Genomic DNA, 27,972 nt, shown 5'->3' with positions numbered 1-27,972 from the left:
TGAGAGATATTAAAGGCTCATCTTTCCTAGCATTAGAACTAGACACTCTACATGAGGTGATAGCTCTTGCAGAAATCACTTTGGAATGTACAGACCACTGTCTTCCACCAACCACAGGGTAAAAAACGTCATGAGATAGCATCTGAGGTTTACAACAGCTTCATCATAACTCCCCTACCTGGTGTCTCTGCCAGTGCCTTGTAAAAGTTTTGATTGGTGATTTTCTTATTTCTGCTATTACTAAAACTTTATGGAACCATTGCACATCAGCTTGTTTTTTGGGAGGCTGTCCTGCATATGTGTCCCACTGTACTTCATACTCGGCTCTAGAAGAAACTATCCTTTATTCCCTATGAAGTGTCACCTGCGTCTTTGAAAGCACAATAAAAGCCCACCATATGAAAGAGGATACCCAATGAATTAAAGACTTAACTCAGTTGTGCTGAACTGAACTTTACTGTTTCCGTAACACTCCAGGCCCTATCTCTACACTTTACCATTTCATTCCTATTGATTCTTCAGAACAGCCTGGGAGAAGGGGGTGAGGAAGGAGATGGGGGAAGGCTTACTCTTATTTACTGAAGTCCAAATATATTAACAGAAATAAGTAACATGAATACACACAATTCACTTACAGGAATTACACACAATTCAATTACAGGAATACTTACAGTATTAGAGTTACCATACTTACATATACACATATGTAATGAAGTTTTCTTGTTGTATTTTGTTTTGCTTTCTCCCACCCCGCCCCCTGCCAAAGCTCCAAATTGGGATACATGATTGATACATGGAATCCTGAGTGTGAATGAAAAGCTACAGCCCAGGGTGCTAATGTTAATCCTTAGTAAGGGAAGAACTAATAAGTCTGGTAAAAATTAAGAATAATTAGAACATTGTGCATGGTGCTCCCATACACCGTATTTACTTTAGTATCAGTAGTTACCTCACCCCGCCTTGTCAAATTGCGTCCCAAATGTTCCTATGTACACGATCTCTGTCTCCCTGGGGTGCCTACATGCGTGTTAGTTACAGGCCTCTAAGTGCACTGACAAGAGCTCTATGGGTTAAAAAAAAATTCTAGGTTTCAGTCCAGTTTTGTGACATTGTCACAACTGTCCTCACTGAAGACAATGTAGACGAAGAAAAATTATCAAGCAGATCTCTACTCATAAAGGCTCAGTGTCACATTTATTAATGAAACACTGATGTGAGAACCGTGATGTTCAAGAGACTATAAACCACAAACATGCAAAGACAACGCTCGCAAATCACAGAATGATTTAATAGTCTTTGCGCCCCTCCACTTACCCACGCCCCGAAATCAAGGGCCCAATTTGTAGCTGGAAAATATTTTTATTGCACCATTCATTTTGCCAATGAAGAAGAGGAGAGACAGTGTATATCCAGGATCACAAGAGTTACCAGCACCACGGAAGAGCTGCAAGGTACCAACTGCAGTAGCTAAGATTCCCGGCGTTTCCGGTGGGGAGCCTTACGTCACCGGAAGAAGGGCAGGCTGAAAGGCTTCAGGAAATGCCACTCTTAACATGGCTGCTTTGCTGGGATGGAGCCACACTTAACATGGACGCAGTGAGGCCCGCCCAGGCCCATCCCCCGATGACACTTCTTCGGAAGACTCTAGAGGCAGCGGAAGCGGAAGCTCTGCGGAGGTGGGGGCCGCAGGAAGAGTTTGTCGCGATTCTCCGTCCCTCTCAACCACAAAAACAGACGGAGGGCCGGCGTAAGTGAGCCGCGGCCTGGGAGGCTGTCGCGAAGGTGGAGGTGCGCGGTTGTGGGCAGATGGAGGGGTCCGGGGCTTCCACCGCCCAGATCTTCGATCTTGGGCTCAGGAACTCTTGGGCCTAGAGCGACCGAGAAAGGAGTGTCTGAAATGTAGTTCTGGCCTTAACAGGCCTTGCTCCTAAGGCATCCAGCCTTCCATTCCACCATGCAGAGCCTTCTCTGGGTCTCGGTTTCATCAGCCAAATGGGAGGTTTGGCCAGACTTTGGGCCCCTCCCCCAACACACACTCTAGGCGTCAGCAATGCAACGATTTTAATGTTGAGTCGTTTAGGCCAGTAAATTGAGGAACGCCTGCTCTAAGTCGGCTGAGGAAGTAGCTCTTGTATGATGCGGTTAATCCATCGTGTGAAAAAAGACTGGAGACCCTGGTTTTGTCCCACTGTTGCTGTTTATTTGGTGGTCATTTCTTTTGGCACACCCCCCACCCCCGCCCGCCCATCCCCCTCATTGTTTTGAACCTGAAATGTCTCATCTGTTCGAGAAAAATATTGTTGTAGACACTGGCTTAATCTCTCTCACCCCGACCCCATCACAAAAGCCATGGTTTTTCTGGAGATGGGAGAAATTGGAACATGGAGAAGCACATACTATGTAGTTATAGACTGAGAATACTCTTGTGATTTTTAACTTGTGTTTGAGAATTATCATTTTTAGAAGACTAGAAAGACCCTATCCCTCTTGTCATAGATTGTGATGTTGCAGTTGTACTGTATGTGGGAGAAGGGTGTCGGGGTGTTCGGAGAGTGTATGTGTGTGTTGTAGAGTGTCATCCTTCAAGCTTAACAGCCAACAGTCTGTGTCAAAGCTTATGTGACTTCCAGCTTAAGACGCTGCTGTTTGTTGACATTCCTTTGTAGAAGGTGTTGGGGGGCGGGGGGGGGGGGGATCACTGGTCCCTCACCTGAGAGTCAGGACTCTGCCTCCCATACCTCTTGGCCATTTGTGTGTAATTCTGATCGTGGATGGCCTCTTGGTAAGGAGGTACTAAAGTACATAGTCTGGGAAGGTTAACTGAAGAGGGGAAAGGAATTCCAGGGGTACAGCTATAGGGAAGCCACCATCCATACCATTGGAATTGAAAATCTGGCTGCTTTCCAGCACATCAGGCTCCTCCTGTTTGTAGCTCCTCAGGCATGCTATGTAAGTAAACCCAATAAACACATTAGCTCCCCTGGGTAAACTTTGGTGGCCTTGTACTTTAGTTTGTCACTGGGGCCTCATAAGGGAGACTTATGTCTCTCTAGGGAAGGAATTCAGACAACACAGTGTGTGTGTGTGTGTGTGTGTGTGTGTGTGTGTGTGTGTGTGTGTGTTTAAATGGTTGTGTGCCTGAGGTACGTGTTTTATCTTTAGTCTAAAGGGAATAACAAGAGAAAGGGAAAACTAGGTTTCACTAAAGTTAGGTGGTGTAAAGATTGGTCTTGAAGTGGAATCGAAAGCCTAGGTCCTTATTTCAGAAGTGCACATTCTGTCTCAGGGACTGGCAGCATGTCATTCCTGTGTTCATTTCCATTATTTGTAAAATAAAGGGTTGAACTAGGTTCCCTGCCCTTTCATCTGGGTAGGTTCCTCCTTCCCTCCCCTTTTAAATCAAAGCAGTGTGGCGGCTGGATGACACTTTGAGAGCAAGAGGGTCCATCCTACATAGTGGATACATAATGGGTCCTGTGAATATTAATTAGGTGATTTACAAGGTCACGTTGATGTAACAAACTGAAGCCAACAGAAGATAAAGAGGCATAAGAGTAGGCAGGAATGACCTTGGCAGTGTAGGGCTATTGGGATGATTTGAGGAGATCTTTGTTCTGTGTTTGTGTTCATTGTTTAGGGTAGCGAGATGTCATTTGATCTTAGTAAGTTGGGATGATTGAAGAAGGAAACTGACCTGTAGAATCTAAGAGGATGAACCATGTGGGAAGGCTTTGCTGCCACCCCATACTCACCAAACAGTAGATGAATGAGTGAGGTGATGGAGGAATGCCGATACACTAGTGACCGAGAAAAAGGGGTCTTTTCAAAAGAATCGTCATCAACTCTATACAGATCAAGACGTTGATTCAGACTTGTGGGGAATAAACTCTTAACAGATCCCTGCAATTTCAGCTAGTTTTGTCATGTTAGTTTAGCTCTTCTCTGTGAAATACTAGTGTTCCGGAGTGCCACTAGTGAGTCTCGGAGGGGAGAGGAGTAATTACTCCTTTCTAATTAGTAGTCAGTGGTTAAAAAAAAAATACTGACAAGGTAGATCAGGTAGAGGAAGATTGTCAGTTGGAAAGGGGTTTAAGGGATCTGGGAAGTAGGCACAGGTGATTTCGGACTTACCCACTACAGTGTTAAGTAAATACATCTATGATAGAAGTACACAATTAAAAAGGTGTAATTTCAAGCAAGGGAATGTTAGAGCATTAAAGCTTAAGACAGGCACAATTTGAGGAGCAACCCAAATGATTTCATCGGGTTATTATAGTGTCTTTTCAGCTGAGGAGATGGCTGAAGGAGAAGGCCTTAGAGAGGCATTTTTTCGAAAGACCTGGCTTAAAGGGCATTGGCAAAGGACTCAGGCTTAAGACTGTGCTTGGGATGCCAGGACAAAATTGAAGTTTCCTTGCTCAAGCTATGGTAGACAGGCTCCTGTGGAATGATAATGGACTACCCAGATGGGTATAGCTACTGTGTGGAAGCCCAGTTTTGTGGAGGAGGGTATGGTCAGAGTTCTATTAGGAGCATACTGAAGCCAATCTCTAGGCCTTGTGATGGAGCTCTGGAATGTGGAGCGACAGCTGTGGCGGCTGAGGACTGACAGTCATAGGGAATGCTACATAGGTGGAGAAGTCTGGGTCTTCTGAGCCTGACTGACACTTAACATTTGACCCAAGGCAAGTGACTTCCTGATTTATACTCTCCAGTTCTTTGTTTACCTAAAAGAGCCTCTGAAATTTTATTTGTAACTTTGTCTGCTTGAGAGTAGGCCAGAGAACTGCCACTGTCCTATTCTCAGCTGAATTCGTAACCCACAAAACAGCAGTGCAACTAGGTAGTTGCTGAGGGCCCCTTTAGCGTTTAATATTAAGGGATAGATGATAGTTTCTGTCAGATTAACATTTCTTAGAGGTTCAGAGCCTCCAAAAATTGCTAACTTTAGAAATCATGCTATATATTTTAAAATGCCATCTTCTTCACATATTTAACTTATGGGCTGTTTACAGTCACCTGCCCTTCGCCCTCATGGTGCATCCTTCGCCAGCTGCTGAGCGTTAGACTGGCCTTCGCCTTCTCTTGTAACCTTCCTCTCCCTTAAACCATCTTCACACTCTTACAGGGAAGCAGAATGTTAGGTGGTAGGTGGTGTGGGGATGTAGAAGCTGGGAAGGGGGGAAAATAAAGGTTAGCTGTGGTGGTTTCCTTCCTCTCCACTTGCTTTTTAATTCTTTTTGCCAGTAAGGAAAACCATAGTAGTCTCCTTCCCAAAGAGATACTTAGGGGACTTTGTCACGAAGCACTTGGTGTTTTCCTCACATGCAGGAGCACAGGGCCCAGAGAATGTGCACCATAGCTTAGCTTGTTTTGTTATGTAAATGGGCTGATGCCCACTTGAGTGGACAGTTCTGTTGTCTTTTGTCTACATGCACAAGGCTAAGGAAAAATAAAGGAGCCCTTGCCTGATGAAGATCTTCCTCCTAAATGTTCCCAGAGGTACTGGCTTGTATTGAAGAAGGCTTCCCCTTGGCTATCACCATCCTGATGTAAAGGTCTGTCACTTACCCAGTATCATCTCAAGTCCTCCCTTCACCAAAGCCTTATAGCCTCTTTTACCGGAGAGGTGTGTGCTTGTCAGTACAGGAAGGACTTGCAAGAACACATGCTTAATTAATAGGCCTAATGGAAGTGCTATGAACTTCCATTTAATTTTAGTCACTGGTTTTTGGTTTTAGATTCATTTGATAGGCTAACTACACTTTCATGGGCTTGTCAAATACCTGTCTTCTTGATGATTTACCTCTATAATTTTTAAGCTCTAAACACATGAATTTTGTAAACTTAGTTATATTAAGGCTAGTCTATATGGAATTTAGAGTCTATATGGGCCCCCGAGGGTTACTAAATAAGCGTGTGAAGAGCTCTGCAGAATAATATAAGGCATAGTCAGAGATAATAGTCATAAAAGCAAGGTGCTGTAAGAGCAGTGGATTCATGGGGGCAGACAAGGAAGAGTCTGGCCTCCGCTATCAACCTCCTGACGCAACGTCTGTCTCTTACCCCATGTCATCATCTCAGGCCTCCCGTCCCCAAACCTTCTAGCTAAAGAAAAGTCAGGTGCGTGTCTTTTGAAGGGCTGGCAAACTTCTCAAACCTGAAGCATGTGTTCCGTTCCTGCAGGATTAGTCTGAACATCTGGGCAGTCCCTAGATAAATAGGGCTGTTCGAGTTAATTGTGTGTTAGAGCTCTTGCGTACTGTAAATAGCTGGTCTGCATGTTTTTATTGGGTTAGCCTGATAGTATTTACTGCCGAGATTATCGAATGTTATGGTAGCAAAGTGCTCTCCGGAGTGTTGAATGCTTAGCGGGTGCCTATGGAACAATGGATCTATTTTGAGTGAGGACTTGTTAGTGCCTGGAGGTGAGCTTGAGATCCTTTTCTGGCAAAAATGTGGCATCTAACATTACACAGACTCTGGAGAAGCACATGCTCCAGAGAGCACTCGGACGGAAGACGTTTGCACAAAGCACCTACAATTTAAATTGAATTTTGAAGGCTAATTAATAGTTTTCTAGAGAGAAAAGGAAATGGGGGGGGGGGGAGGGAAAGACAAGATGACTGCTTCGGCCAGAATAAATAACATATAAGGAAAGAGCCCTGCTTAGAATGCTGACTGGATGCTGCTGTACTCGGGAGTCACAGGGAAGGGCTAGAAGGTGAGGCTGGGGAAAGATCCTTACTCTTGGGGAGCCATGGTTCGTCAGAGGCTGATTATTTTCTTGTCTTGTATTTCCTTTTCTGTTCTGTTCTGTTTTGCACTTTTAAAGAAATCCCATAAGCACGAGCAATCTGAAAACCTTGGTGATTAAGATGAACACGAGAACCACTTCATACTGTGTAAAAAACACTGGCATATTTGTCATTTACTGCTCTCTGCATAAAATCATACTCGAGACTTAGTCTATGCCGTGCTTTTTACTTTTTAAAAACTTAGTAAGAAGAATGTGCTGAGAAGATTGCTGCAGCTTCAGTGTGAAATGTGGTGTGATAAGCATTTATTTCGTGAATGATCTACTGAAAGCCTGAACTATGGCTTCCTTTGCTGTAGGTCTTGCTGGCACACTGCTGGGTACCACACAGAAAGCCATCAACCACCGCAGCCTAGATGGGGATTGAGAGTCCCACAAGCCAGTGGGAATGCATGTAGTAATAGTATGGTGGGAAATTAGGTGATAGCCCACCGAGTAGTCATGGAGAGTGAGAGGTCTGGTGTGGTTAGGACAGTCAGAGTTTAGAGTATAGAAGTTCAGTGAACCACGGTAGGAGACAGTGTGTGCTGTGTGCTGGGCTTGCATTTGTATTAGCGGAAGCCTTAGGAGTGGGTGCAGTTGGTCAGTGAGAAGTGGGTTTGCAGGGGAACTGGCAATGGAGACAAGAGAGTGGGCACAGAGAGGTGGCGTGGGGAAGTTAGTGATGAGTGGTCCCAGAGAAGAGGGTCATTTGGAGCCCAAGCCTGAGAAGCAGGTTCAGGAGGTCCTGTAACAGAAGAAGTTTCAGTTGGAGGAGAGTGACAAAAAACAGGAAAATGTGGGTGTGATACAGTCAAAAACTGGTTTGTATATTTATTTTTGAGGCAGTTTCATAACTAATTTTGCTACTGTTTTGAATTGTAATATCTGAAATGCAGAACATCTAATATGTGACCCCCAACAGGGTCCTGGGCCCACAGGTTGAGAGCTATTTTAGCCCATGCTATTATGAGCGTTGTGATAAGAACCCACACCCCATTCTATAATCTTTATTTCCTTGCTTCCTGGGTTGGGACTAGTTGAGGTAACCAAATAGGAAGTCTGCATAGGGTTATGTGTGGAACACTGGAACCTAGGCACTGGCGAGCATGCTGAAACCACAAGAAATTTTCAGTGAGGGAAGAGGAGATGAGATGAGCACAAGGATCTAAGGATTTATTTAGACTATGTTTGCTCCCGTTAATTGCTAAAGCAAAGGATCCCTGGGAACCATGCATATTTCAGTAGCTGTGTCCTTTTATTCTGGGGTGCCCAGACTTCCCAAGTACGGTGCATGCTCACCTTGGCAGGCTAGTAGTGTTTCATTGTGTAGAGGATTAGAACCCTACCATCAGGTGAGCCTCATCTTCTGTCTGTTTCACCTTCATCCTAACGCCGGTAGTTTTGTTTCCACTTTTGAAAACAGATTTCCTTCCCAGAGAAAGTTTAGCATATCTGGGGATGCGGGCAGCCCTGAGTGTGTGAGGACCTCATGAATGTGTGTTGTTAACGTGGGCGCAGCTTCTCAAACCTAGAGGAAAATGGCAAACCCTTCCTCTTCTGATCCACGTTTGGATGTTGATAATATATGCAGAAAATGGCCACCGTAGCTTTCCCCCTGAATGTCTACAGCCTAAAGCTGTCCCTACAGAGGCAGCTTGCCTGTTGAGATTGGCTAAATCTGTTTCCTTGATCCAGCTGTACATCATAAGCCCTGCCTCCCTGCTCAACTCTGTACAGTGATTATCCAGGGAGCTGCTGTTTCTCCATCAGATCCCAGCCCACCTGACTTTCAGCGTTTCTGTCTGCCCAGTAAGGTCCAACTCCCAGGGAACCACCCAAGAACATGGGGCGTATGCTTCTGGGGCCTCCTAGAATTTTTTTTTTTTTTTTTTTTACTTTCCTACTCTCTTGTTACCCTATTTTTTGATCATCTCTCAGATGTCATTTCAGTTGGCCTTTCCTTCAAAAAAGCCAGCAGTGAATGAAAGAGGCTGGTGTGCTCTGTGCTACTTTAAAGCTGTTTACTTTCTTTATCCCACTTATCTCAGCTTGAAGTTCTAAGTTCATGTACATGGTTCCTTAGCTCCTCACTGACTTCCAAGGTCTTTTGTTCATGATGGTAGGCTTGCTACAAGCTTTTGAAGTATATAAAGACATATGTGACTTAAAGAATTAACTGAATAAATCTGATTCCACTTGTCAACTCTGTCTGCAATGCATCATAATACTAAAGAGGCCCACATTTCATAACTATTCTATATCTGGACCACCATCATTAAAATGTTTTCAGACTCACATATCAATGAACAGAAGAAAATATGTTGTTGCTTGCCTCATTTTCCAAAATTTCCTTGTCCTTTTCCCTTACTAAGCTTTCATTTTAAAAGTAAAGTGTATATGCTATATAAAAGTGAGTTTGCCCTTCAAAATTGCAAGTTCTGTATGGTTTTTTTAAGGAGAGTGTCTACAGTTTGGTTTTATTCTATTCACAGAAGGTAAAGTCTCATTCCCTCACTTTACAGGTAGGAGAATGAAGAATTTCAAAGGTCGATTCCTCTCCTGGAAGTAGATCAATTTGTGGCAGAGTCCTAGAGTCTCTGCTGTGTTGGGCTAGCTTACAGGAAATGCTGGATTCCTTGGTATTCATGACACGCAGGTGAGGGCACGATAGCTGAAAGGCTCACTCCTGTGACATCAGACATGCCTTTATGTATCCATTTTGAATGCATGTTTGGAATCCTGAGCTCCTAGCCAGAAGCAGTCTTGTTACCTAGTTTAATTATCTTGCTTTACACACTGAAGAAATTGATGCCTGGAGAAACTGAATGAACCAGCTGGGTGGGAAGCCCCAGAATGCAAATTAGAAAAGAAGACTTTATTCTTGGGTTCATTCACTCTAAACTGATCTTCAGGAAAAGATATTCTGTCTTTAGAGGAAATTAATGTCTTTTTAAATTTGCATACGGTGTACTATTGTCCTGGCATCAGTATTTTGCAGCTTTGCTCATTAGTAACCCTGAAAGAATATTTTAACTCACTTTTAATAGGGACACTTTGTGCTTGAGTTCCGTGTGCTTTAGGCTGCTCTGCTCTGTTTGCCTATCAGGTGTTTTGAACTAAAATCAGGAGAGATTTGATCTTTGACACTGAGGGGAAGCACAGCCATGGGACCACGAAAGAAAAGTGTTAAAGTGTGTGTGATGGACAGTGAGGTCCCCGAGGAAATGACAGCTGATGAAGAGAAGGACTACATGAACCAGCTGTCACATGAAGTGCTATGTCATATTTTCAGGTGGGATTTCATTTGGATTACTTTTATGTATCTATAATGTAAAAGTAAAAACTAATGTTTTATAAAGCTTTTTTCCTTTATTTTACCATATATGTACTGTGTTTTGCTGGCATACCTGTGTGTGTGTCCTGTGCAGTCAATATATGTCTGTGTGCCGTGTGTGTGCTTAGTGCCTATGAAATCGAAAGAGGGTGTTGGATCCCCTATATCTGGGGTTATAGACAGTATACACTGGTAGCAGGGACTCAAACCTGGGTCCTGCAGGAACAGCAAGTACTCTAACTGTTACGCCCTTTCCAAACCTCCAAAACAAACTGTAAAATTATATTTCTTACTCAAACTGTATTTTAAGAACTATTTATTAAACCAAGAAAGAAAATATTCCAGTTTTCATTCCTTTCATTATTTTTTATCCACACCATTCAAAAACTAGAATACTTTTCTGGAGTTAGAGACTCAAGTTAGCATCTGGGGTCTGCCTATGAACAAGGATTAGGACAGACGTGTTTAGGATTTGGTGGCAAAACTGTTTTGAAAGCACTCATTACAAGACATGGATGTGTGACGTAATGATCCTGTATTTTGTTCTCTTTATGTTGCAACCAATATTTTCAGTTACCATGTTAGTCTTTGCTTTCTATTCTGTCAATGGTACATGTGACACAGTACTCAAAATTTCCCTTGTCTCACATATGGTTCATTTCTGGTTTGTCTTTTTGCCGAGCTTATAATTAAATTTTCTAAGCCGCTACGTTTTCTTTCTTATTAGATTATTATCATTAGATTAGATTATGCACCCACAAAAGCATCCTACCAAGTAAGGTCTCAGAAGTGTGTTGAATTGCGCACATTATTAATATTTTCAGATTACGAGGTTTTTAAGCAGTAGTAAGTTACTTAAGGAGTCATGAGCACTTTGCTTTTGTAATATAATATACTGTTGAATCTTTTTAATCTTCTGTACCTTTTATCTTCACTGGCATAGTGTGGTTTTTGATAGTTAATATCCGAGATTAAAAGCCCCAATTAAAACAGTAGGTATCTTTTCTACTTTAACAAAATGATGTTAAAATTCATGTGCTAGAAAAAAGTATGTGGAAATGCTAAAAGTTTCAGGAAAGGCAACTGACTGTACCAGTGTTCAGCTGCATTTAAAATACAGTGAATACAGTGTAGTCGGGTTAAGAGCTGAAGAGAATAGCAGGCCAAGCTGGGCAGAACAAACTGGGCTGCATATGTGTATTCAAAATCACGAAGAGAACTAGTTTCCAAAGTTGGTTTCCATATTCTTGTGGAAAAGATGGATAGGTGATGATCTTAGAGCCTACAAACATTGGAGAAAAAACCCAAAAAACATGTCTATGTATCAGATATTATAGCATTATTATAAATGGGAAGAGTTAAATGCTAAATTTCTGAAGCATACTTATAATCGTTAGATGTTGATTGATGGTCACTTCATATTGTACGTTACCTTGATTGATCATGCCAACCCCATAAAAATGTGCAAAAATTATGTCTCAGAAATAATTTAAAATGTTTGGATCTATTGTGGACACATTGGACCATATGTTACATTGAAAGCAGATACTGGTTTCCGGTTGGGTGGATTATTCAGATGTAAGGACGAGAATCAGGCAAAGGGAGCTTGTACTGTTTCTAATGAACTTGAAAAACATTAACTGCGTGCAGAAACTCTGAGCTGCCCTATGTTCGTGGCCTGGGTTTTTTTTTTTTTTTTTTTTAGAATAAATAAGTTTTATTTCATCTGAAGACCCCTGCTGCAATTGGGTGATAATTACTTACCATATTCTTGAGACCAAAAAAGAAAATAATTGGTCTCTCTTAAAAAGAAATTTAATCTTTGTTTACTCTTTTCTAAAATGTACTTATGTACTTTTATAATATGGTTTTATAACTTATGAAAAATTAGGATTCATTATGTTATTTTTCACATAAAATTGGTTCTTGTTATGTGTCCACTTTCTGTGTATCCTTTTAATGCTGGGTTTTTAACCACATCCATCATAGAAAATCATGTATTTCTACTCCTTAGGACAAATTTAATGGAAAATCATCCTGGTTTCTTTTTACTCAGAAGTTGTAAAACTATCTCAGGCAGATATTTTGGATGATAGTAAGAATATTAGAATAGTGTGAAACTTGATTTAGAAAGCAAATTCAGTCTTTTTCATTGCTTATATAATATGTAGTCATCTATCTTCTGAAAATTGTTTTAACCTCTAGGGAGTAGCAGTGATAGTTTTGGTGGAAATTTAATTTGAGTTTATTCTCTTTATTTAAGTAGCTTTGAGGAAGGGCCAGTGGTCTGAACACAGTGCAGTAGAAAGATACTGAACGTGCACTCGTACGTTTGCTGTTGGAATTAGAATCAGCCTGCAGCATGTGGGCATAGCTCTTCCCACTTACCTCGCTGTAGGACTTCCTGTAGGCTCAGCCTTTCAAGCCAGTTTCACTACATTTAAAATGGCCTAGCAGTAGCCCTGCCTGATGAATGAAGCTCCCAGCAGATGAGGAAGGTACCCCAGCAGGACTTTGAAGATAATTCAGATAAGGAATTTGTTACACAGTTGTAGGTTCAGATCAAGGAACCAGGGAAGAATGTTGCAGACTCATCCGGGAGACTGGTGGCAACAGGAACTAACCCTGCCACAGGAGCTCTTAACTAGAGGACCAGGGACAGGGTGGCCCCAAGGAGGAAAAAGGAACTGGACAAGGGTTGTGTGGCAAAAAGATAGCCAGTTGCTCTCCCTTGTAATACAGCTGTGACCCTGTACCCACTGGGTAAAGACAGCTGCTTTCCTTGTAATACAGCTGTGACCCTGTACCCTATGAACAGGATAAATTTTGGGTTGAAAGTTTTGTGTGAGGGCTGATATCTCTCTCTTGCTCCACTGGGGTTCCAGCCTGGCTATAGGAGGTGGCCTCTTCAGGTTCCATATCCCCAGTGTAGTTAGTCACAGCTCTGGTCTTCCTCAATGACTCTTGGTGCTTCCCTTATCTCAGGTCTCTGTCTAGTCCTGGAGATGCCCCTCCACCTCTCTACCCCCACCAGTTGCAGATTTCCATTCACACTCATGGCCATCTGGTCATCTCTCCTGCCCCTCCTCACACCTAATCCTGACCCCCCCATTCCCCTCCCCATCTCCTCTCACTTCAGTTCCCTCCCTCCATCTGCCTCAGTGGATGAAACTTGGGAATTCTTACAGAGGAATAGGAAGGATTGCAGGCCCCAGGGAGGATAGGAACTCCACAGGAAGACCAACAGAGTCAACTCACCTGGACCCTTGGGGGCTCTCAGAGACTGAACCACAAAAACCAGAGAACATACACAGGCTAGACCTAGGCCTTCCCGCACTCATGTAGCAGATGTGCGGCTTGGTCTTCATGTAGGTCCTGAAGAACTAGAGTGGAGGCTATCCCCAAAGCTATTGCCTATATGTGGGATATGTTCTTCTAGCTGGGCTGCTTTGTCTGGCCTCAGAGGTAAAGGATGAACCTAGCCATGAAGACTTAAAGTGCTAGAGGTGGGGGAGAGGGGGAGATCCTGTGAGGCCCCCACCCACTCAGAGGAGAAGGGGTGAGGGCATGGGGTAAGGGAGTTGGAGGGGGTGATGTAGAAGGGGGCAGTGAGAGGGATGTAAAATGAATTAAGTAAAAAAAAATTAAATATTAACAAAAGAAGATTGGGAAGAGAGGAAATTGAAGGAAAGGCTTGCAACACATATGGCAGTACATGTGAAAGATGTGTGCCGTAAGTCAGCACACATGCGCGTGTACGTGGAGAAAGGCATTTGGAGGAGCAGTGAGAGCTGGGAGGGAACTACAGGGAACCTGTGCTGTGAAGATGGCCCGGGATGTTGTCTGTCGTCCCATTCCTTCTGTCTCCTTCCCTTGTCCGCCTTGAACTGTGCAGAGGATTTGGTTTGCTTTGTTCTCTCTTTGCACTGTTTCTGCCTCTGGTCTGTTTATATTTCGTTCCATACTTTGTCCTTGAACTCCTACGGGAAGCACTGTAAGTTTTGTCAACTGTCCCATGGGAGGAACTTAGTTCTTTATTTGGTGCTCAGTGGCTGCCACCTCACCGTATTACTTAGCAGCTGAGTGGGGGCCGGAGAGATGGCTCAGTGGCTAAGAGCATGTGTTGCTCTTGCAGAGGATGCTGGTTCGAGTCCTAGCCCCCACGTGGTATCTCACAACCATGTGTAACTCCAGTCCTAGGCATCCAACACCCTCTTCTGACCTGTAAGGTCACCAGGAGTGCATGTTGTACAAATACATACATTCAGGCAAAACATAAAACAAACTAAGAAAAAAAGTTGTGAACGGAATGACCCTACACATTTAAAGTGCCACAAGTGTTCCTCGGACCTCACGTCATTTAAAGGGTGGGAGCAGGAGAGAGGGGAAAGACCTGCGTGCATTCTTGATTATTTCTTTCCATTACCAAGGTACCTGCCACTGCAGGATATCATGTGCATGGAATGTCTTTCTCGGAAGCTAAAGGAAGCAGTTACTCTGTATCTGAGAGTTGTGAGAGTGGTGGATCTCTGCGCAGGGCGGTGGTGGGAATATATGCCAAGTGGTGAGTACACAGAGCTTTTTAAGTTATTTGAGCCCTATTATAAAGTCATAAAAATGGTGTCTATAGAATGTGATTCTTTATTATTTTTTTTTTTATTTTAAGGTAACCGATTTATGTCATAAAAGCGGAAGGGGACTGTTTGGAGGGAGGAAGAAGGTGGGTCTAGCAGGAAGAAGGGGGACAAAAATGATGGGTACCTATGGTGCACATGTCTGAATAGGTCATGGGAAGCTCTTATTAAAATATTAATAGAAAGGGCTGCCTTCTTTAACAGTTGTCTGTTAATTAGTATGCTTGTGTGTCGCTTATGAACTAGAGTCTTTTAAAATCATGCTTTTAAAAAATAGTACTGAGACCATGAGACTTTGAACATGGCTTGAGGCTGAGGCAGACAAACTCAACAACAGCTATAGAACATGAAGGAAGTCCTTACCAGAAGCATAGAAGTGGAGGCTGAAGAGCTCCCTGGACAGATTCCCTCCAGAGTTCTGTAGTGTGCAGCTCGTGGTGCTATGACTTGTGGTGCTATGGTTCAAGAGATTGCAGCATTCACATTCTTGAAAAGAACATTGCAATGCCAGGCTGGAATCAGCTTACAGGAGACAAAACACAGTTGTCATTAGTCACTTAGGAAGCAGTGTGAAGGGAAGGTGTTCATTTAACTCTAGAGAGTGGTGGTTTGAGGTAGGCAAGAAATCGGGCAGGGCAGCATGAGAGTAATTATCTCATTCTGGGTTGGATTTGCTTTAGTAGGGGTTGCAAACAGGATTCCAGGGGGTGGCAGAGGTCCCTTATGCTCCAAGCTTAGCATTAACATCAGGGCACTTATCAAATTAGGAAGAATCTGTGTGCCCATGGCCAGTTTTCAGACTGTAATAAATACCCGCAGCCCAAAGCTTTTCGTCTTTCAGTGAGTATAAAAGAAAGTGGCCACAGCAGTCTGTAAGAGGAGACGACATTAAATGTGTTCAATGCTGCACTGGCCTGTTCTAAAGTGTAAGCCCTGGATCAGTATTTCAGGACTGGTTCTTACTGCATAGCCTCCGCTGGCTGGAATGCACTGTGTAGACCGTACTGGCCTTAAATTCATAAAGATTCACCTATCTGTGCCCTCACCCCCGAGAGCTGAGGTTAGATACATGTGCTGCCATGCCCAGCCGAAGCCCTGTGTCTGGCTAGAAGTACCTGGTGTCTCATACGTGTGAACCCTGGAGTTCTATCCCGTCTCTGTTAGCCTTCCCCGGGTGATCGTAGAGTTAGCAGCTCTGGATTAGCCCTGTACAAATAGAACAATTTGTAAATGCTTCAGTATTTTGATTTAGTTGGAAACTTAATATTTTGTTATTAGTGGCTTTCAGATGTGTTGAGACTCCAGTAATAGAAAACATGCCTGTGACCTGGCTCTGTACGTTTTAACCAGTAGCTCCTTCGGGAGGGTTTGTCTGACTCTGTTTGCCGCTTGTTGATGTCTGCTCCAGAGCACAGCTGGCCTCCCAGATACACAGTTTGTTTGGTTTGGTTTGGTTTACCCTCTCAGCATCTGCTCACATTCAATGGCTCTTTTTTTAATGAGCTGTCTGACGTAATGGCAAATAATAGACATGTAAAAGAGCAGTTGGACGGAACGGTTAGGACGGTGGACCTAGCGTGCAGGCCGCATGTGTGACGCACTGCCCACGTGAGACCGGCCGGCACACCTTCTGTTGGAATGGTTTCCTCAGCTGTGGGATCAGCTTACAGAACTGTCACAGGGAACCCTTTCTGTTTGGATTTTTGTTGAAACTTGTAAGTATTTAGTACATACTTATGAAGCTGTTCTGAATGCTTCTGGCCCCCTCAGGCTTCACAGATTGCAGTTTCCTGACACTTTTGAAGAAGATGCCGGATGTCGAGCAGCTGTACGGCCTTCACCCTAGATACCTCGAGAGGCGGAGAGTGAGGGGCCATGAGGCTTTCAGCATTCCAGGGGTCCTGGAGGCCTTGCAAGCCTGCCCAAACCTGGTGGTAAGTGTGCTGTTGGGCCATCTAGGAACATCAGTGGTTGATGAAATAGTGGATCACAAGGACTGGGGCTTATTCACTCACATGCAGACTGCACGCATAACACACTTTGTCGTAAGTTCCATTTCACAGTTAGCATCTTGTACAGAAAGAGACACTTGGGATACGAAATGAAAGCCTTCCTTATGCTTGCCGTGGTGCTATTTTCTAGGGTGTAGAAACATCTCATTTGGAGTTGGTAGAATCCATTTGGACATATATGCCGCATGTTCATATTTTGGGGAAATTTCGTAATCGTAACGGAGCATTTCCGATTCCTCCTGAAAATAAACTGAAAATCCCCATAGGAGCCAAAATCCAAACTTTGCATTTAGTTGGTGAGTACCTGCTTTCTGGTTCGCTTGTCATGCCTTGAAACACTGGGTAACTATTCACTGAAACAGTTACAAAGTTCTCAATGTTGTCTTACTGATTGGTTATAGAACAAGAAGTGCTTGTGAGACTTGTGTAAAAGCTCCGATTTTCCATTAGTAAAGATCTCAGGGCAGACGTTGCTTTTTATGCAGTCAGTTGCTGTGTTGAAGACAGTTTTGAAGGTTTTATCTTTTTTTGTGCTTTCCCGTCAAGCTAGAACTCTGCCTTTACTCTCATTATGCCCTGTAGAGGAAGAGATCTCCAGGACAACTTTTTGAGAGGAGGAATTTTATTTCAATTTGTTGTGCTTGCGTGTATGATGTGTGGGCATGTGTGTGCCATGGTGCGCATATGGAGGTGAAAGGACAGGGGTATATAGTCAGTTCTCTTTCCATCCAGAAACGGGTTCCGTGGAGGGAACTAGGTCATCAGGCTGGCATGGCAAGTGCCTTACTGCCCGGCGCACGTGCTTTTGTCTACTAAGTCATAGGTAATATTTTACTGTGTCATCTGGCTCATTCTACATATAGAAACTAAGGAATTAAACTTTTGTAATTTACTTAAATTCCTCGTTAGTATAAAAGAAAGGAGTCGGGATCTTCTGTGTGGCTCAGGTTGGCCATGAGCTCTGTATCCATCTTTGTTTTTCTAGTTACTGGATGTGGGCATGGCAGTGTGCCCCACCATGGTGTGCATCACCACACCCCGTTAATTTACTTAAGTTGAAACAGACAGGGAAAGGTAGTACCTACTAAACCCTCAATTACAAAACCCTAGACAATTGTTAGTTCTTCTCATCAAGTTAAAAATATAACGTGCTCTTCTATCTAGAGTCCCTGGAATGAGCATTCTGTTTCTTCCCTTGTTCTCACATACACGGTGATGGAATGAGTGTTCTTTTCCAGGGATTGCTTTGTTTGCACTGTTACGTTGTCCTTTCCCTCATGTGTGCTCTGTAAAATTAAATCACAGTAATTTCAACAGTGGAACGTATTTGATCAGTTTAACTTTAAATCCTTGGCTTAGTCTGCTAAGAAACAGTGTAACATTTTATTTTTTATTTATTTAGAGACAGAATTTTATGTAGCTTAGGCTGGCCTCAAACTTACTAGATAGCTAAGGGTGACCCTGAATTTCTGGTGTCCCTTCTTCTCAAATGCTTGGATTATAGGCATGCACTACCATGCCCAGTTTTATGTGGTGTCAGACAGAGATGAGATCCAGGTAGGCCTCTGTGCATGCCAGGCGGGTGCCCTTATCACCCCAGCTCTATCCTTAGCCCAAACAGTTTTAGTTCCATGCTTTCTTAATATTTCAAGCTTATATTTTATTTTTAAGAGTATTATCTTATTATCCTATTAATGTTTATGTTGACTATTTCCCAAAGATTACTCCAAATATTGTGGATATTCTGAGGATCTAGAAGTTTCTGTAATAGTCCTAGGAGGACCTGGTGTTTAATACAGGCTAGGGCCTAAGTCAGATGCGTGACTACAGAAGGGTGGATAGTCAAGAACCCCTCTCATTTGTAAGACTGTGACTGCAGAAGGATGGATAGTCGAGACCCCTTTCATTTGTAAGATTGTGGGATGAGTCTGAGCAAGGATTTGAATATTTGAATTTTTAAGTGATGAAGAGGTTTTACTTCTGAAGTTACGATGTAACCTCAAGGTAGAAGACTTTTTTTTATCTTTACATTTTCTGTAATTCCTGTACCAGTTAATTGAAATTACAGGCTTTGGTAAGTTTCACTGAAATGAATTATTTATGTTATTGACGCATCGCTTAGTACTCACTATATGGTGACCCTGTGTTTATAGGCTAAATTTGGCCAAGATTAGGACTGAGCTCAGGTGGCTATCTTTGGATCTTTTGTGTCTCGCCCTTTGACTCACATAGCCAGTAGGACAGACACCTTCGTGATAGACACAAAGGTGAATCCTGTACCCCTCTTGGTCTGGTTTTATCCCTTTGGTCTTACCCTCATTTTTATTTCCCATCTGTTGCTATATGGTGTGTTTACATAACAACTAAAAGTGCCATTTTGAGAAGACAGGCCCTGGAGCAGGTTTCTGAAGCTCCCTCTTTCCTTTAGGATTTACAAGTATCGGTCTCCTTCCATATCTGCTGCTGTCTCTCCCACTGGGCACCCGTCCCCTTTTCCAGATTAGCTTCTGTATATAAGATTCATCAAAGGCATAACATACCCTCACTGTTTGAGATATTAAGATAAAGAGCAGGGCTGGGGATTTAGCTCAGTGGTAGAGCGCTTACCTAGGAAACACAAGGCCCTGGGTTCGGTCCCCAGCTCCGAAAAAAAAAGAACCAAAAAAAAAAAAAAAAAAAAAAAAAGATAAAGAGCTGTCCGAGTTTCCCCAAAGCGTCTCCCACATAGTTACAGATGCCTAATAAAATCCCTAGAATTGTGTAAATGACATCAAGGTGTCTCTTGTCGACCACACACCATAATATTAAAACTCATTTGGCCTCCCTTTGTGCTGAGAAAGTTCTTCTTATGGTGGGGGAGTAGTTAGTGGTGATTGGCAGCCCTACGATATTGTGTAACACGCCTCCCGCCTCACAGTTGTACTTTGAGAAACTTATTTTTAATTTGTATCTTACAAGGTCTGGCCATGAGGTAGATGTGCATTTAAAACACAGAAATAAATTTTAAGTCTCATTCTTTATAATATGGTTTTCATAAAAGTTCTTTAATAGCCTGTTTTAAATAAACCAAATCTGGTAGACTTTAATTATGTAATTGGTTCTGATAAAAATCTCCTTGAAGGGTAAACTCTCAGTTGAAAACTGGACTTTAGCAGACTGTATGAAGGCTGCAGAGTCTTTTCATGGGTTTTTACAGAGTCACTTCCATGTCCTTTTGTGTGTGTGCTCTAGGGGTCAATGTTCCTGAAATCCCTTGTATTCCTATGCTGAGGCACCTGTACATGAAGTGGGTGAGACTCACTAAACCACAGCCGTTCAAGGATTTCCTCTGCATCAGCTTGCGGACTTTTGTCATGAGGAACTGCGCAGGTAACCCTATACAGTTATGGGTGACTTAAACGTACACCATTGTAAAATGGCACTTGTCCTGAAAACTATGTAATTACTGCCTATGGTTTTGACTCCTACAATTTGTGAATGCGGCATATTTTTGTTTTACTTGAAATATAACATTAGCAAAAACAAAAAACAACAGACTAGCTTAGTGTTTTATAAGCTTGACTTTTAGTCCACTGGATTGTTTTAATACATTTCCGTCTTTAGTTTCTGATTTTCTAAGTATTAGGAACAGTTATTACACATTATGCTTTGTTTTTACGATGTTCCTCAGCTAAACAAAGCCTTTAGCGCCCTAGTCGGTTGTCTGCAGTGCAAGGGTAACTTCTCTCCAGGCTTCTCCCTGTCTGGTCTTAATGTAATAAGACCCGTTTGCTGTCTACACGGCTGTGCGGCTTCTGACCGTGTATTGTCGGTGACCACTGTTGTCTCGCCCTGAGATGCATCTGTCCTCTTTCAAGTCTATTCGTGGGGTTTAGAGCCTGCTTTTCTTGGCATCTTTCTCTTCTCTTTATTCCTTGTTACGGAGTGCAGCGTGTCCTTGGTATTTCATGTATTTGGTCTTTTTACCCTTTTGGGATTATATATCTGCTCTTTCTCCATTGGAAGTCTTAATGGACAGGCTGTTGCTTTTTTGGTCTTTGCTTGTCTCTAACGTACTCCTGACATAAAGAGATGATAGAATGGAAAAGCAGCTCATTTGAGTGAAGGATCAGATTTTCTTCTTGAGGTTTTTGTTCCACTTGTTTTGAATGAAAATTATTGGCATAAGTATATGTCAAAACATACTGCATATCTTAACATTCGTTGAACTATTCTTCTGCGTAACAAGTTTATGGTTAGCAGACTAGCACGGCCATTGAGGAAGGCTTGGAGCCCAGACAGCAGCCGATGTCATTTCCAAGTTACTCGTTTGAATTGCTGTTGAAAGAGTCATCATTTAGAATAGTTTACTGTATTAAGATTTGTTTACTTTTGTTTACTTATTTCAGGACCAACAAATTCCTTGAAATACGTGCCCTTGGTAACAGGTCTGGCCTCTGCTCGGAACTTGGAACACTTGGAGATGGTTCGAGTGCCTTTCCTGGGCGGTCTCATCCAGCATGTGGTTGAAGACAGCTGGAGATCAGGTATCTGTTTCTTTTAGTTACGAACAATTTTTTTTAAAGTTAGCTTCTGATTTTTTTTTTTTTTTGGCTTTGTTTAGTTGTCTCTTAATGTTTTTTAAAATCATATTTGTAATTGTCGTTGCTTTCCTTCTGGTGTATTTGATGAAGGTAAGTAATCCAGGAGCACGCACGGGTTAGTAATAGTCTTGGCCTTTTCACGCATGTAAACCTTCTCAAGACAAATGCAGAGGGATGCGGCAGGTTATGCAGAGGGATGCGGCAGGTTATACAGAGGGATGCGGCAGGTTTTCTGGTTGGTTATCCATTACTTGGTAAATAAACAGAACCTTCTTTCTTGAGCTCTTTCTTAGAACTGCTGACCCAGTGGCCCTCTGAGGAGAGCTACTGCACGACTTGAACATCTTAGGTCTCCAAAAGAGCTCAGGCTTTAGAACTGTTGTTGTGTGTTTATTACAGTGTATGGGAGTTTCCATGCCTGTTCCTGGACAGATAATAACTCTTCGTATCCCTTGGCTGCAAGAGAGGAAACTAACAGTTTGCTAATCATTTTATTGATGAGAAAAAAAAATGGTGTAGATATAGTACTTAAAGCTAGAAATGTAGTTAATACAAATTATTAATAAAGTAAGATAGAAAAGAAAGTAAAATGAATAGAATAGAATAAAACTCCTCTGGTAACATTGACAGTGTAAAGCTGAGGTCCGTTCGCTCGCGTGCTGTAGGCGTGCTATCGCCTCGTCAGGTCGGGACGAGCTCCCTGCATTGCACCAGTCCAAGATGGGAGTAGGCTCCTGTAGACCAGCAGTGTTACCTTCATTTTTATTTCAGTAAAGGAGATAAAAATCAAAAGAGTGAAGAAGCCCACAGTCCATTAGAGAGAAGGCCTGAAGAGAGCCGACAGATGCTGTAGGTCATGATTACGACATGACTAAGAGTGAAAGGCGGTCTGCACACAGAGCGGGAAGACATCTTGAGTATGGATCGCTCTGACAGCTGGCTTGTGTTAAGAATATGTAAGGAATCCTTGAAATTGAGAAACAGGCAGGTGTCCCCTAGGGAAACCGGAAAGGGCTAACACAATCTTCACATAGGACTTTATCCGCACGACTGGTAAACATGGAACAAAGAAAAGAGACGCACTTCCACAAGACTTAGGAAGTACAAATTAAAGCTACCGTGTGCCACAGAAGCGCTGACGGTATTGGTATGAGAGACAGTAGTGTTGGCTGGTGTGCACCATCAAGACAATGCAAGAGTGAATAAAGCTGAAGCCTCTACCTGGAAATGGTGGTAGATGTCATCTGCTAACATTGACCATACACACAACAGTTGTCCCTTGGCTTTAAACCCAACAGAAAAGAATGTTTGCTTACCCAGAAATGCATGTGAGGTATGTTTATAGAAGCGTTGTTACTAATGGGCTCCCAAAGAGGACAGCCAGACATTGACCATTCATAACATAGGTAATTAAAATGTGGCATATTCACATACTGCTCTGCACAGTGCAAGGGAGCAAATGGAGAGCCACCCACAGCCCTCCGGTGAAGTCATATAGCAGCGTTTGGTCAGTGAAGCCAAACACAGAAGTGTACGTGCCTGGTGACTTTGTGTTCAAGTGAAATCGTTTTGCTATGCATTAATGATTTTTGTCTGCTGCCCTTCCTTTTGGTGTGATATCTTTCAACAAAAGAAAGGGGCTGCAGAAATGTCTGTGGGGAAAGTGCTTGCTGTACAACCAAGCTGGACCTGGCCCAGCAATCAGAAGACCCAGGTTACACGGGCCATCACTGGAGGTGGAGACAGACGATGGCCGGCCAACGTAGCCAAAATGGCAAGGTCTAGTCTCAGTGAGAGAATGACCGTGTCTTAAGGCATAAGGTGACAAGAAATAAAGGCACCTCTGGCTCCCACACGGGTGTGTGCACTGGTACAGGAAGTTAATTAATTAATTAGAACAAAATTTGGGCAGTCAACCATGAAACCAAGTTAAAGCAGGGCTGTCTTGTTTCATGAGTCTCTGGTGGTTCAGGATTTGACCAGCAGGTGGCAGTACTTCCTGTGGCTTTTCAGCATTTTCTTTGTCTTAAGTCTTGAAGTGTTCAACTGCTCAAAGTCTGTTTCCAGAGTGAGTATCTGTTTTGGGGAGTAACCGCTAGGAATAATTCACCTTGAGGTAATTCGATTGTAGCAACAAAGCATTTACCTTTAAACAAGGAATGCTTTCTACGGCTCCTTTTCCAAAAGGTCTGCAGTCAGAGAATGCTTATTTCTATTCCTTTTTTCTTTAATCAGGTGGTTTTAGGAATTTGCACACTATTGTCTTAGGAGCTTGCAAGAATGCCCTTGAAGTAGATCTTGGTTACCTCATCATCACTGCTGCCAGAAGGTGTGTCTAACTTTACTTATATTTTCTTGTTCTACGATTAGAAGTTTAGAAAACTTGGGAGCTAATGTAGGCGTTCGTACGTGTGTATCGATTTGATTGTCTCATTTGGATCTAATCCACAAAGGAACTACGTCAGTAGCAGGCAGCATCACTCCATGTTTGTCTGACTTCAGAACCACAGCCCTTTGACCTGTGCTCTAGGCGGGTCAGCCCTGGAAGGACATATAGTGTCACTACAGAGGAAAGCAGTCCTGAGTGTAGTGTGCACAGACATTGGTGACACTGGTATCTGAACCCCTTCCCTAGCTGTTCTCCATCTGTATGGTTTTCTAAATTGTCTTAGTTAATGATATACTTCCTAGTCAGAAATCTGTCTTAAATCAGCCTTTGCAATGTTGCAATGTCTGTAATCTTTGAAATGTGTCTTCATAACACTTTATATTACATTAGCTATTTCCTTCCTCTTAGAGGTCTATCTCTACTTACATTTTTATATTTTCCTTAAGTTGAATTTTTATTCATTTATTAAAAATTTTTACCAGTATAGATACCATTAGTAGACTATTAAAAATAAAACATGAGTGTTTCTAAATTTAACTTAGTGTTTTTATATACCACAGACATGTTTCCTTTATTAAAAGTAAAGCATTAACACAAGCATAAGAAAACTGTTAGATACCAGCATAGGATACACAGAGAACAAAATTTTGGGTCGCCAATTCCCACTTTCCACTGTGGGTTCTTCCGACTGAGTCTAGTGACTCGGGTCGTCAGCCCTGCATAGCCAGTGGTCCTCGCCGAGCTGTCGGCCAGCTCTACCCCTCACTTAGGTCATCCTTAAGGAAGTTCTTAGGAGAAAAGGAGGTTCGCAGCAGGTACTAGGATTCTTGCTGTATGATTTATTGTTACTAGTTGAATAGCCAAGTGTACTGCCTAGTGTGAGGCTGCACTTGAAAGAGAAATCTCAGGTTTTGTTTGCTTGGTTTTTGTTGTTGTATGTATGGATGTATTTTAATGGAAAGAGAGAAACATTCTTGATACCTGTGGTAACTTTTGTAAAATTATAAACTTAATTCTAAGTTCTGTTTTCAGGAAGTCTCTGAGTCCATTGTTTTCCTAACATGTTTTTCTGTTTATAGGTTACATGAAGTTCGCATCCAGCCTTCTTTAACCAAAGATGGTGTCTTTTCTGCCCTGAAGATGGCAGAATTGGAGTTTCCCCAATTTGAAACCCTTCATCTGGGATATGTAGATGAGTTCTTGCTACAGAGTAAGACATCATGCTTTATTACCTGGATGTGCTGTGGAAAACATGCGTGATATACTCAATACTGAACGATGAATATTCTGTGTCTTTACTTTCTTGACTCTAAGCCGATCTAGTGTCTTGGGCTTGCATATGTTGGAGAATTGTTTTACTTCACGGACTGAGTTCCTCTGTCACGTGGCCACTGCTGTGCGCATGCCATTTGGGCTGCAGTGATGAACACTGGGTGAAGAGAACCTTATCTGGGTTTGCAGTTGTCCTCACTCTATTGTCCACGTTTCTTTCTGATTCTGCTTCATCTGCTCAGTTCCGTTTGTTGAATTCGATCTGTCACATTCGTTGGAGCTCTTGACGGTTTCCTCAGATGAGGTCCCATTTGTGCATATTTTGCATTTCCATAATAAGCCAGCTGGGGGTCTGGACTTTGCAGATACTGTGAGCACACAGTGGTTAGTATCCGTTTTACGGTATTGATGCTGGCTTGATAACATTTTGCGTGTGCATTAACAATTAGGAGCTCATCCCTTAGGGCTGAATTCAAGTCAGTCAGATTCATTATTCAAACTTTCTCCCCACATGACATTTCTAAGATAGTTACAGTTTACAACTGTGTGTTTTCATTCTATCAAGAATTAATCTTTTGTCAGATAGTTTATAAACACTCTTGAACATCCACTGGCATACCAGATGGTTTTTGTATTTCCTTTGGATCTAATATGCATTAGAGAACATAGAAAGGTAAAATACTGTTGACCAAGACAGCCTAGGTCAAAGCATAGGACAGTCCTGGACGGAACCCATGACTCCCCTCCTTGTTCCTTTCAGAGTTAGTACAGCGGTTGCGCTTTTGTTTGTTGCTTTTACTTCTTTGTCTTTGAGCTTCTCATTATTATAGGTGCAGGATTCTTTTTTTAAAAAAATCGAAGCACCCATTTATAGCCAATTTGATAGCAGAACCATTTTTAATCTCTAGCTTGAAAACTATGAGGTTTTATCAGAACATCATTAAGAGGTTAAGATAGTAGAATGGTTTCATAGAAAATTAACCCTTTTCTTATCCAACTTTTCTAGTTATGAAAGAAGCTGCTGGTATCCTGTTTGTGTAGCATCGGAGTACTGGTGCCCCTGATGTCAGAATCTGTTCTTATAGGACTTTTTGCTCCGAAGATCTATAGCTTAACAATGCCCTATCCTCGGGATAGCCACCCTTAGGTCTCCTGACGGCTTACCTGTTGTTAAAACCACTTGCAGGGTTAGGCGGCCGCTTCCTGTGTTTACAGCAGTTCTGCCCTGTTGTATTCTCTCACCTCACCACATGTTTTCAGTAGGATATAAACACTACTTCTTGACTACCATTATTTCATACTTTTCAAAGCAATTTGTTTCATACTCAGAAGGTTCTTGGTGTTAGCCTTTTTATAAGCCCTTCCATTTTTAGACTATTCAACTTGCCTAAATATGGACTCTGCTTCTCCGTAGACTGCCAGGGAGTCTGTAAGGATAAGTGTTAGGTTACAGGCCATTTTAAGAGGGACACAAGCTAGGGAGCTGGGTCAGTGGCTACAGTGATTGCCAGGTCAGCATGAGGACTCGTTTCCCAGAACCAACTAAAGCTGGATGAGGTAACACATGTCTTAAGAATCTATCTATAATCCAGCTTTCCTTTAGATGGGGGGAGGTATAAACAGGCAAGTCCCTAGGTGTTCTCATAACAGCTAGCCTGCCATTGCATCAAAGCAAGAAACCCTATCTCAAAGAATACAGAAAACAAAGACTGACGCCAGAGACTGTCCTCCGACCTCCCCGTGAGCACCACAGCACACAGAGGTACCCATACACACCAGGCAGAAAATGAAGAGGAGAAGTGGTCAGGGCTCATTCTTGCTCATTTCATCTGCCGTCTTAGTGATTCATAGCTGGAAGCAGGAAGGTGACGGAATGGGATTTTCTTGTGGAAGTCAAGTCACTTTCTTTGTCTAGCAAAATAGCTAAAATAGAAACACCACCTTTGTCCTCTAGCACTTGCTAAGGTTGGCAGTCACAGGTCAGGCGGTGAGCATACTGTCAAACCGATGCTCTTGTGTCCTAGAAATAAAGATGGCTGGGACTCAGGGACCCGAGGAGTACTTAGAGAAGGAGTCTTCGTTCACATGCATTTGTGGGCAGCCGATCAGGTTGGAAACTAAGAAATACAGACTTAAGTTCTAGAATAGGGCTGGGGGGTCGGGGGAGGAGACAGAGAGAATTGAGAGTTGCCTGTTGTTAGTCATAAGATTGTATAATAAGATACTTAAGGACTTCCCTGCTTTTCTCTTGAATGGCTCTGAGCAGACATTGAAAAATGATAAATACAGCCAAGTTTGGTGGCACAGGAAGGAAGGAGAATTAGGAATGCGAGACACCATCCTAGGCTACTTGAGGCCATCGCCAAGTAACAGCAAAACCAAAATACATTTATAGCCATCTTTAATACTTGAGGTAGTCAGTAAGTAGTGGTTTTTACCTTTAGCTGCCCTGTAAGCTAAAAAGGAGGAGAAAAGGAACAGAAATGAATGCCTGCTGTATCAGGGTTTTAAGAATTAAAGGCAGTAGAAAGCCTCAGGCAGGGATGGCTTGCATTAAAGGCAGGACATACATGCATTTGTCCTTTTACAGTGGAGCATTTGTGTGGACAGCACCTAATAAATAGAGTCAGTTCAAGATTTTACTCATCATAAGGGAGAATGCAGTCTTCAAGTCCAAAAAGTAGCAAGGAGGTTGATGTTAAGGATAGGGTAAGGTGACTTCTGCAGGAAATACCAGCAAATGCTGATGGTGGGTAGAGTGTGAACTATGTGGAGAGTTAATGCAGTAAGTAGTGCTTGGGGTGGACTGATGGGTTAACACACATTTCCACGTAGTTCAGGCTAAAGATACACCTTGCTCTATTGCTCAAGATGGTTCCTGGAAGGCCCAGTGAGTTTTCTTTGCAGGGTTGCTCAGTTACTTAGAAGGAATCTAGCCCGTGTGTGGTA

The 27,972-nt window shown here is 42.6% G+C and overlaps 1 protein-coding gene and 2 long non-coding RNA genes across 23 annotated transcripts in view; 2 read left to right on the top strand and 1 right to left on the bottom strand.

Moving 5' to 3' along the window:
* Nucleotides 1–1,339: 1,339 nt before the first annotated feature.
* Nucleotides 1,340–26,410, bottom strand: LOC120098287 (uncharacterized). Its single transcript, XR_005496454.2, has 4 exons — nucleotides 26,188–26,410; nucleotides 15,883–15,973; nucleotides 15,131–15,289; nucleotides 1,340–1,868 (listed from the first exon to the last, which is right to left on the bottom strand). It is a non-coding gene; the product is annotated as an uncharacterized LOC120098287 (long non-coding RNA).
* The window catches only part of Fbxo38 (F-box protein 38), a 47,068-nt gene continuing 20,702 nt past the window's right edge, over nucleotides 1,607–27,972 (top strand). For 5 of the 21 annotated variants that reach the window (XM_039096816.1, XM_039096815.1, XM_006254825.4 and 2 more), the window contains exons 1-10: nucleotides 1,655–1,788; nucleotides 9,322–9,455; nucleotides 9,906–10,091; nucleotides 14,564–14,697; nucleotides 16,538–16,701; nucleotides 16,910–17,075; nucleotides 20,011–20,148; nucleotides 21,168–21,305; nucleotides 23,598–23,691; nucleotides 24,831–24,961. In XM_039096816.1, coding sequence (XP_038952744.1) covers nucleotides 9,964–10,091; nucleotides 14,564–14,697; nucleotides 16,538–16,701; nucleotides 16,910–17,075; nucleotides 20,011–20,148; nucleotides 21,168–21,305; nucleotides 23,598–23,691; nucleotides 24,831–24,961 — 1,093 coding nt within the window. In that variant the 5' untranslated portion in view covers nucleotides 1,655–1,788; nucleotides 9,322–9,455; nucleotides 9,906–9,963. Of the gene's footprint in view, nucleotides 1,789–9,321; nucleotides 9,456–9,905; nucleotides 10,092–14,563; nucleotides 14,698–16,537; nucleotides 16,702–16,909; nucleotides 17,076–20,010; nucleotides 20,149–21,167; nucleotides 21,306–23,597; nucleotides 23,692–24,830; nucleotides 24,962–27,972 lie in introns of all 21 variants that reach the window. The other 16 variants (XM_063277341.1, XM_063277333.1, XM_063277338.1 and 13 more) reach the window with 6 other exon arrangements.
* Nucleotides 21,318–22,148, top strand: LOC134483040 (uncharacterized). Its single transcript, XR_010059858.1, has 2 exons — nucleotides 21,318–21,545; nucleotides 21,590–22,148. It is a non-coding gene; the product is annotated as an uncharacterized LOC134483040 (long non-coding RNA).

This window comes from Rattus norvegicus, chromosome 18 (genome assembly GCF_036323735.1).
Source record: "Rattus norvegicus strain BN/NHsdMcwi chromosome 18, GRCr8, whole genome shotgun sequence".
NCBI classification, from domain to species: domain Eukaryota; kingdom Metazoa; phylum Chordata; class Mammalia; order Rodentia; family Muridae; genus Rattus; species Rattus norvegicus.
Note: the sequence above shows the minus strand (reverse complement) of the source record. Positions and strands in the feature narration are given on the sequence as shown.